At 41.9% G+C, this 9,945-nt stretch overlaps 1 protein-coding gene across 1 annotated transcript in view; it reads left to right on the top strand.

Annotated features, from left to right (window-relative positions):
* TTLL2 (tubulin tyrosine ligase like 2) overlaps window positions 1-7,732 on the top strand; it is a 688,842-nt gene extending 681,110 nt beyond the window's left edge. Inside the window, exon 3 of the mRNA XM_068232056.1 lies at window positions 5,221-7,732. Within this exon, the coding sequence (XP_068088157.1) occupies window positions 5,255-6,976 (1,722 nt within the window). The 5' untranslated portion in view covers window positions 5,221-5,254 and the 3' untranslated portion in view covers window positions 6,977-7,732. The remainder of the gene's footprint in view (window positions 1-5,220) is intronic.
* The last annotated feature ends 2,213 nt before the right edge of the window (window positions 7,733-9,945 follow it).

Consider the following 9,945-nt stretch of genomic DNA (forward strand, 5'->3'; position numbering starts at 1 on the left):
GTGTGGGCTCAAAGTCATTGCTTGGCTAGGGCACCATTTCACTTTAATCAATCTCTGGATGCATAGGGGGCAAGGTGGCACAGGGGGACTAAAGGTGGCACAAGGAGACAGACGGACGCACACGGAGACAGAAGGCAATACAAACACTCTTGGGGATGTGGTTTGTTTGATGAGCGGGGCTTAGATCAGGGCCAGGGCTTAATCAGGGGAATGGCACCCCTCAGGACCAATGGCACTCAAGACAGTGGCCTGTACTGCCTATGCCTAAAAATGCCCCTGGGTGTTATTATGTGGGAATGTACATTTGGTAAACCTCATAGAAATTACAAAAGAGAATGGATCAACATAGACAAACTATAAAAGGACACAGAGATGTTGTTTTATTATCATTTGTTTGAAAAGTTGAGTTTTATTATCTTAAAGTCCACTCCAAAATTAACATGAAAAATTTTCAAACACAAAATGATAATGTTATTTGCTACAAAAGATCATGGTCTCAGTATTAATTGGAGTTTTTTAAACACAGATCATGCATATTTATTGCCAGATGTACCTCTGCAATAACCTCCCCCGGCAAGTTTTGTAACTCGTATTTATGACTGTTCACTATCTTGACATTTCCACACTGAGTTTTAAAAGTGCCTCTTAAGGTGCGTACACATGCACAATAAGAGGCAACGACGGGCTCCGCTCAGCGGATCGTTCAGAAACAGCCTTTTCAGTCCGCCGACAGAGCGTACACACACGCTACAGTCGGCTGAAAGACTGCCCAGTGGGAGGGTCTGGCGGACCCATCGTTGCCTCTTGTAGTGCGTGTGTACGCACCTTTAGTAGTCATATGTTAATGTGTAACAAATTCCTGATCCACCTGTACTATATTATCATACTGAGTAACAGAACTGCCTCTATTTATTCAAATGGACATAGTTACATAGTTTGGTTAAAAAAAGACATCCATCCATCTAGTTGAACCAGAAAATTTGGTACACTAGCCTGCACCCTTATATGACCCAATTGATCCAAAGTAAGGGCTGGCTCAGACGGATCTCTGCCAAGCTTTCACTCGGCACCACGTTTAAACACCGGCAATTAGATGCTAGCTTTTAAAGGGAAGTTTCAAGCAAAATAAAAAAATGAGTTTCACTTACCTGGGGCTTCTACCAGCCCCATGCAGCCATCCTGTGCCCTCGTAGTCACTCACTGCTGCTCCAGTCCCCAGCTGGCAGCTTGCCGACCTTCGCATTGCGTACATTTTTACGCATTCCCGCTAGTGCAGGAGCATTAACACATACATTTTTACGCATTACTGGTTCAATGCGTAAATATTTACCCATTGAACCAGTAATGCGTAAAAATGTATGTGTTAATGTTCCTGCACTAGCGGGAATGCGTAAAAATGTATGCATTGCGTCCCGCCGACCTCCTAGGTCGGCAAGCTGCCAGCAGGGGACTGGAGCAGCAGTGAGTGACTACGAGGGCACAGGATGGCTGCATGGGGCTGGTAGAAGCCCCAGGTAAGTGAAACTCATTTTTTTTATTTTGCTTGGACATTCCCTTTTAAAGGCTTTTGGGAAGCCTTCAAGGCTAACGGTTCGGGTCCCTACACTGGTTTCCTGGCGTTTATCGCCTCTGAAAGCAACATGTTGCATTTGAGATAAGATGCGACTCCAGGATCTACCGCCAGGCTTTTATGAAAGCCTTCAAAGGCTTGTCCTGAACGTACCCATTCACTTAAATGGGACAGCGGTAGATCCCGAAAAAGTTGCATCTAAAACGTTGTGGTAAACGCCAGGAAAGCGCCTGTGTGAACCATCCCTAAGGAGGAAAACCCTTACAAAGTGGACCACTTAGCCCTATAAGGGAAAATAAATACTTCCCAACCTTAGATGGCAATCAGGTAGAATCCTGGTATAAACACCACCAGTGATTACCTAGTAATTATAACGATGTATGTCTTTCAATGCAAGGAAAGCATCCAAGCCCCCTTTAAACGCAGATATAGCCTTTACAATAAATAAGGCCTGTGGCAAGATATTCCACATTGTAACCATTCTTACTGCAAAGATCCCCTTACTATTTTTTCCCCTCCATACACAGATCACATCCCCTAGTCCCTCAATCCACTGCTGACTCAGATGATCTCAGAAAGGTAGTGGCTCTCAGAAAGGTTTTAAGAGGAACTTTACTGAATGTAACTTAATAATTATAATTGCTTATAATTTACACTATTTGTTTGTAAATTGTTGTTTCATAACCCTGATTTACATCCTTAAATTTATCACAGGTTGCAACTTCTTTAGTGCTGGCAAGGTCCATCAGGTCCATCGCTGTGGAATGTTTATTTGTTGAGTGTGATATGGGAAGTGTTTCTGATGCTGAAACCAGGATAATAAAAGTAATATCCTGAACAATTTATTACATTCTACTCAGTGGCGTAGCTAAAGAGCTGTGGGCCCCGATGCAAGTTTAAATTGGGGCCCCCATACACTATATACATAACAATTGATACGGAGCGGTGGGGGGAAAGGCTGCGCATCCCTAAACACATGTTGCAATTGAATGGTTAATCGCACAGGCATACACCGCCTCTGCCAGACTGAAAAATGCATGCCCTGCATCCAAGACAAGTGCTAACATTTATTAAACTAGGAGGTACTTTAGCTTCCAATATGGTTTGCATGCAAAGTATATTATACTAGACACTTGCGCCACGGTGAGGCAGACCTCCGGGCAAGTGACCTAACCTAAATTTAAGAATCCAGAAATCCGCACACTTCATATGAACCAAGTTCAAAATTCTGTGTTTTATTGCCTTGACAAAGGGGACCCTGCGTGGCCCCGAAACGAATCGTTGGTTGATGGAATGGCTTGTGTCACGATGTTCTGATTATATTTTGAACTTGGTTCATATGAAGTGTGCGGATTTCTGGATTCTTCTATTGACATTTTCAATCCTGCACCTCCAGGGTAGGTGTGCAGTTCCCCCGTGGATCTTGTAACCTAAATTTAAAACCTCGGGAGCAGCTAAGCAAGAAAAATGTGTAACTTACATTTGGTAGAACAGCGAGGAGAACGCCAGAGCATACCACTAAGGCTGCATCTGAAATGACCACCAGCTCAGTGTGCAGCACCTATATAGACTCTCTGCACACTTCGCATTCAATTCAGATTCCAATATGGTTTGCATGCAAAGTATATTATACTAGACACTTGCGCCACGGTGAGGCAGACCTCCAGGCAAGTGACCTTACCTAAATTTAAAACCTCGGGAGCAGCTAAGCAAGAAAAATGTGTAACTTAATATACTTTGCATGCAAACCATATTGGAAGCTAAAGTACCTCCTAGTTTAATAAATGTTAGTACTTGTCTTGGATGCAGGGCATGCATTTTTCAGTCTGGCAGAGGCGGTGTATGCCTGTGTGATTAACCATTCAATTGCAACATGTATTTAGGGATGCGCAGCCTCCCACCACCTTTCCTTAACTTTGTAACTATGTAACTGTCAGGTTAGCTGCTCCCAGCCCCTCCTCCTGAGTTTCCTGTTTGCATGATAAGTAGTAGCAGATTTGCATATGATTTGCATCTGAATTGAATGCGAAGTGTGCAGAGAGTCTATATAGGTGCTGCACACTGAGCTGGTGGTCATTTCAGATGCAGCCTTAGTGGTATGCGCTGGCGCTCTCCTCGCTGTTCTACCAATTGATACGGAGCGCCAAAACCTGCCAAAGGCAACTACAGTGTCAGAGGTGCAAGAAGGGGATGGGGAACAGCTTGTTAATGATCACCACTATTCAAAGTATCTATAGAAGTGATTATTATGAGCACAGGACCAATAGAGAGATAATACTGCAATTGAGGAAGGGCCCCTCTGGCCCGAGGGCCCTGATGCGGTCACAACCTCTGCAACCCCTATTGCTATGCCCCTGATTCTACTATAGGTTGTTAAAGAGCCATTAATTCTATAACATTTTTTTTTAGTGTAAGCAGAAACAGTATCCCATTAAAAAGCCAACCTGGGCTGATGCTCCTAAAACCAGTGAACAGAAGTGACAAAAGAGAACATGTGTGATATTCTTTAATTTAAAGTCATTTTCACAAAGCAGGCTCCATAAGATCGCTGCTGTGACACATACTTTGATTCCTTGTTCCCATCTGACCACTTTAGCAGCATTAACACTTCAAATGCAACTGGGACACTCCCTGCAGGTTGAAAGTAATTTACTTCCTTCACAAATTTTTATTCCTGCTTTAAAAAAAAAAAAATAGATAATGAGATGAGACAGGCTATGAATAGCTGTGTCTCTTCTAATCTCTCTTTGCTGTTCACATGCAAGGACCTAACTATAAATTAACTTCTTCTTGCTTTAGTTCCTATCCATTCCTACTTCTTCCCTCTCACCCTTACAAAAATCATGCCCTTGTTTTGGCTTCTCTGCAGTGCTCTGATGTTCCATGATCATTATGACATTAAAGACATTAGTGTAACTAAACATATATTTCTGAAGAATTATTATTTCTTTGGATGTACCCTTGTGATTGTAGAGGAGGACCATGGCGTGTCATAATGATAATCCTATCAGAGTTGTTGTGATACTGAAACTTGTTGGAAATTATAGTAGATTTTCACTAGGGTCAAATGAATAATTTATGCATTTGTAAAAAGACAAAGGGGGAAATTGAGAGCCCATTGCAGTGTATTTATCCTGTAATGAAATAATACTCACAAGTAAAAGTTACTGCTAAAGCAACCACTCAGTTTCAAAAAATGGCATCCGTTTCAATCAGTTTCAAATGAGAGGCAGTGGCGGACTTACCTCCCAGTCAATGGCACGAATGGTTTGATTCAGGTAAAAGAAAGCTTTCTTGGACTGGGAGCCTCCAGAGGTGCACAGAGACCACTATTAAATTACTCCTTTTATTGCCTGATGAAGCGGGTATCACCTGCGAAACGCAACGTAGCACAGTGGCGTTTAATCCAATAAAGCTTTTGTTTACCTGAATCAGACAATTTGTGTCATCGATTGGGAGGTGACTACTGTCTGAGATCTCACAACACACCAATGGCAGAAGGCCGAGATTTACTTCTCATTCCATTTCGCTGTTTCCTGCCTGTTTCCTGTGTAATTTAGGTTTCACAACTAATAATCAGTGTTGCAGAGTTTTTTTTTACAATTCAGCTTATAATATAATAACTGATATATGTCTGTATTATTTTGTAGTTAAGAAATATTATGTACGAGTTGCCCTATTGCCATGGCAAGTGACAATGATGAAGACAACATATCAGACACTCTAATATTCCGTCTCCACGAGAATGCCCCCAGAGTTGTACGTGAAGTGTTGCTGGAACGTGGCTGGGAGGAGTATGATGAACAGCAACAAAGTGAAGCAGAGTGGAACTTGCATTGGAGAACGTCAGCTTTCCGGACTTCTGACCATAACAACATAAAACCATGGCAACGGCTCAACCACCATCCAGGGACAGCACAAATGATTAAAAAAGACTGTTTGGCAAGACATTTGAAAAGGATGAAAGGAATCTATGGGCCTTCATACTATGAGTTTAGCCCAATGGCTTTTACATTACCAAACGAGTATAAAATGTTCTTAGCTGAGTTTACAAAGAAAAAGCAAGATAAAAAGTCAAACTATTGGATTTGTAAACCAACTGATATGTCTAGAGGGAGAGGGATATTTGTTTTTCAGGATATCAGAGATTTGGCATATGACAGCACTGTCATTGTGCAGAACTATATCACGAACCCTATGCTAATCTCTGGCTACAAATTTGACTTAAGAATTTATGTTTGTGTGACCTGCTTCTGTCCACTGACAATATATGTTTACCGGGAAGGTTTGGTCAGATTTGCCACAGAAAAGTTCAGCCTCAGTTCGCTTGATAACATATTTGCTCACCTAACGAACACCAGCATTAACAAGTACAGCACATCATACAAGGCAGATAAGGAAAGGGTGGGGAGTGGATGCAAATGGACACTTGGCCAGTTTCGGTCATATCTCCGCAGTGTTGAAGTGGATGATCTTTTACTGTGGCAAAAAATAAACAATATTGTGACAATGACTCTTCTTGCCATTGCTCCGTCTGTGCCCCAGTACCCCAACTGCTTTGAACTGTTTGGTTTTGATATCCTCATTGATGATACTCTAAAGCCATGGCTTCTAGAAGTAAACTACAGTCCAGCACTGTCCTTAGACTGTGCTAATGATATTACAGTGAAGAAGAAACTAATTCATGACATTATTGATCTTCTTAACTACAAGTCGTCGGATGTACAAAAATACAGCAGCAAAAGGGTGAACACTTCACCACCAGTCTTACAGTCCCCTAGGCAACAAATGTTCTGTGAAAGCAATGCAGACTGTCAAAATTCTAAAAAACCTAAAAAGATCAACTCAGGAAGAGCTAGTCACTTGAAAGAAAACTGTGTTAAGAACATCAGTCCTAGGAGTGTATGTCCGAAATCTGTACTGGATGATAACGGGGAAACAAAACCAGCCTCTAATGAGAATGCCGGTGAATGCCCTTTTGAGGAAAAGTCTTCTGAAGAATCTGGCGATGATCTGTTGAACAAAAAAATGTTAAGTGAAAAACCAATAATGTGTCCTCGAAAGACCTTGACTTCTAGGTTACGAGAAAGAATGAACATGTCCCCAAGACTAGAGGCTTCAAAAGTTACTTCAGCGCTAAGCACTTCTAAAGCAAATATGAGAGCATACAACACACCAAGAATAGCACACTGGAAACATATTGAGTATCCTCTTTTTCCTCTATACTATATATCTGATGTACATGAAATGCCCCCTGCCCAAGTTGGAGATTTCTTTCTCATTTTTCCCTTTAACAGAACTTCTCTTCTTGCTTCAAAAGATGGAAGAAATCATGTCAAAAATATTATGCAAGAGCTAAGTAAATTGATGCACAGAAATTCAACTGCCATAAAAGTTGGTTCATAATAGCTCAAATTGATTTGTGAGTAAAACAATTAGTTCTCCAATACAAAAGTATGTGATCTTCACCAGAATCGATGTGGAGCGAAACTTTTCCTTCATTAATCTATTTCAAAAGTAGGAATCCGGAACTGAATTCCAGTAGATAATAATTGGCAACTGCAGCAGTAAAAGCCTGTTTTCTTATTTAAGCAATACCACAGTCAACTGAGTTTTAGCCTCACTGACCCCAGGAATGTTGCTAAGATAAATCCCTAAGCGAAAGAATGACTGGATTGTACCCCCAGCAAATACATGTCATCACCGTCACTAGCATAAATGATTTTGTGTGAGTAATAAGAAAACCTTCCCCAGTTATTATGCTGCATAACTAATAGTTAAAAAGCACCTTTAAATAGACTTTAAAGAACTTTTCTTTATTTTTTTATTAATTAAAGAGACCCATTCACAGTGCAAATGTCTGAGATAGATAGATAGATAGATAGATAGATAGATAGATAGATAGATAGATAGATAGACTCTTTACAATACCAGGATGTGTCACACTGTCTTTTCTTGTTACTCACTATCAGCTAAAGACTGCTGGACCTGTCCAAGAATACAAGAATATATAGACAGTTTCATGCTGATGTTTAAAAAAAAGGAATAAAAAAATCCCATAACTGTAACCTACAGTCATTTTTAATGTGATATATTCACTAAACGTCCCTGTGCTCAGACTTTAAAGAGGAACTCCAGTGAAATGATGTAATAAAAAAAAGTGCTTAATTTTTACAATAATTATGTATAAATGATTGAGTCAATGTTTGCCCATTAAAATCTTTCCTCTCCCTGAATTACATTCTGACATTTATCACATGGTGACATTTTTACTGCTGGCAGGTGATGTTACTGGAAGGAGATGCTGCTTACATTTTTGGCAGTTGAAAACAGCTGTTATTTCCCACAATGCAACAAGGCTTCCACAGTGTGATGTTGGTACCTCAATGCTGTGAGGTGCTGGCATCACACTGTGGGAGGGGTTTCACCACAAAATCAGCCATACAGAGTCCCCTGATAATCCGTTTTGAGAAAAGGAAAAGGTTTCTCATGGGAAAGAGGGTATCAGCTACTGATTGGGATGAAGTTCAGTTCTTGGTTACGGTTTCTCCTTAAAGGGAACCAGAGCTAACCTAAAGAAAAGATTCTATACATACCTGGGGCTTCCTCCAGCCCCATACACGCTGATCGATCCCACACCGCCATCCACCGCTTCCCGCATCTAAGAGAACCGGCTCCCGTCAGTGACGTCTTAGGAGCCGCGCTAAGCAGGAGAAGTGCGCCCTCTACGTACCTCTCCATACACTGCTGCAGAGATAGGCAAAGAGCGCACCTCTGCTACGCTAGACTGGCTCCGACTGGCGGCAGAGTGGGGTCCCGCTTCTCCTAGATGCGGGCAGCGGTGGATGGCGGTGTGGGAGCGATCGGTGCGTATGGGGCTGTAGGAAGCCCCAGGTATGTATAGAATCTTTTTATTAGGTTAGCTCTGGTTCTCTTTAAGTGCACTCCTGTGCACTTAAGCTAATCTGTAGGTAAAAAAATCAGATAATTATCTATGGAGAGGGAAGGCATATGTACCATTCCACTGCTGATGAGTTGGGCGCAGGCTTAACCGAATGATGGCTCACCCTGCTTCCGCTCAAATTCCTGGATGTGTTAAATACTATCTCACCTCCTGAGGTAGATATCTTGCAAAACAAGTATACAGAAAGCTCACAAGGTCCAAATGCAATATGAATTTCTTTGGCTTAAGGAGTACATGCACATTAGCAATACCATAGCTAAGCTCCTTACTTGGGCAACCCAGGGCACTGGAGCAGAGGCTGGGTTATACTTTTGTGGGCTAGTAGAAGGTGTAATGTCTGGGGACCCCGTGTGGTTAGTGGTCACAACCTGAGCATCCCCTATTGCTATGTATGGAGTTATTCACATCACTAACTGTCCCTAAGCCAGGCTTGAAATCTAACATCCCACAATCTTCTCAGGACAAATCTTTGGAGGGAACTAATGAGCCAACCATCATGGTTTAGGGATATAAGAGAAAACTCATAGTGTTCTTGCTGGGATTTGAACCTGGTGCTGATGTGTTATCCATCCAGAGTGAGTGTCAGGAGGTACATCTTTTGTATAAAGCAACATTCAAAACAGAAGAGGAGAAGTTCTATTCTACTTACCCGGGCCTTCTTTCAGCAACAGTAATCAGATGCATATACTTAGCTTTATGCAGCTGCACAGAAAACACATTTCAACTGAGAATTCGTTAATAATTTGGCTAGGTCACGCTTAAATGCATTATTCGTGTACAGAAAAGACACTGACTTCCTGCGGCATAATGCTGGACATTGTGTGTGTTTTCTCTGTAAATTACATCAGCTGCTTGCACTCGTTTTTCTGTTTTTTTCTACAAATGCACATGTGGAGGTTGGGCACCACAATTGGGTTAACTGCTTATGGACCAAGGTAATGGAAATCTCTGCCCTGTTTACTATCTGGGAAATCAATGCCCTGGCAGGAATGACAGATAGTAAACCCCTAACAGATATTAACCCCTAACTAAGCCTCATACTAACTTAACCCTTTCATTACCGGCCCACCATGCCTATTTTTTTTTTTGCTGATTTCAACCTGTTATCACTGTGTTTGGCTCACAGTGATCACAGGGTCAGTGTCACATTGGCTCCTGACTGGTGTATGGAGCTCAGCTGGTGAACTGCAACAACAACAAAGCTACAGGAATGGTGGGAGCTTCCCACCATTCTTTGTTGTCTTGTCACCAGCTGAGCTCCATACACCGGTCAGGAGCCAATGTGACACTGACCCTGTGATCACTGTGAGCCAAACACAGTGATCACAGGATGAAACCCAGCAAAAAAAAAAAAAGGCATGGCGGGCCGGTAATGAAAGGGTTAAGTTAGTGTGAGGGTTAGTTAGGGGTT

This window comes from Hyperolius riggenbachi, chromosome 4 (assembly GCF_040937935.1).
Source record: "Hyperolius riggenbachi isolate aHypRig1 chromosome 4, aHypRig1.pri, whole genome shotgun sequence".
NCBI lineage: Eukaryota > Metazoa > Chordata > Amphibia > Anura > Hyperoliidae > Hyperolius > Hyperolius riggenbachi.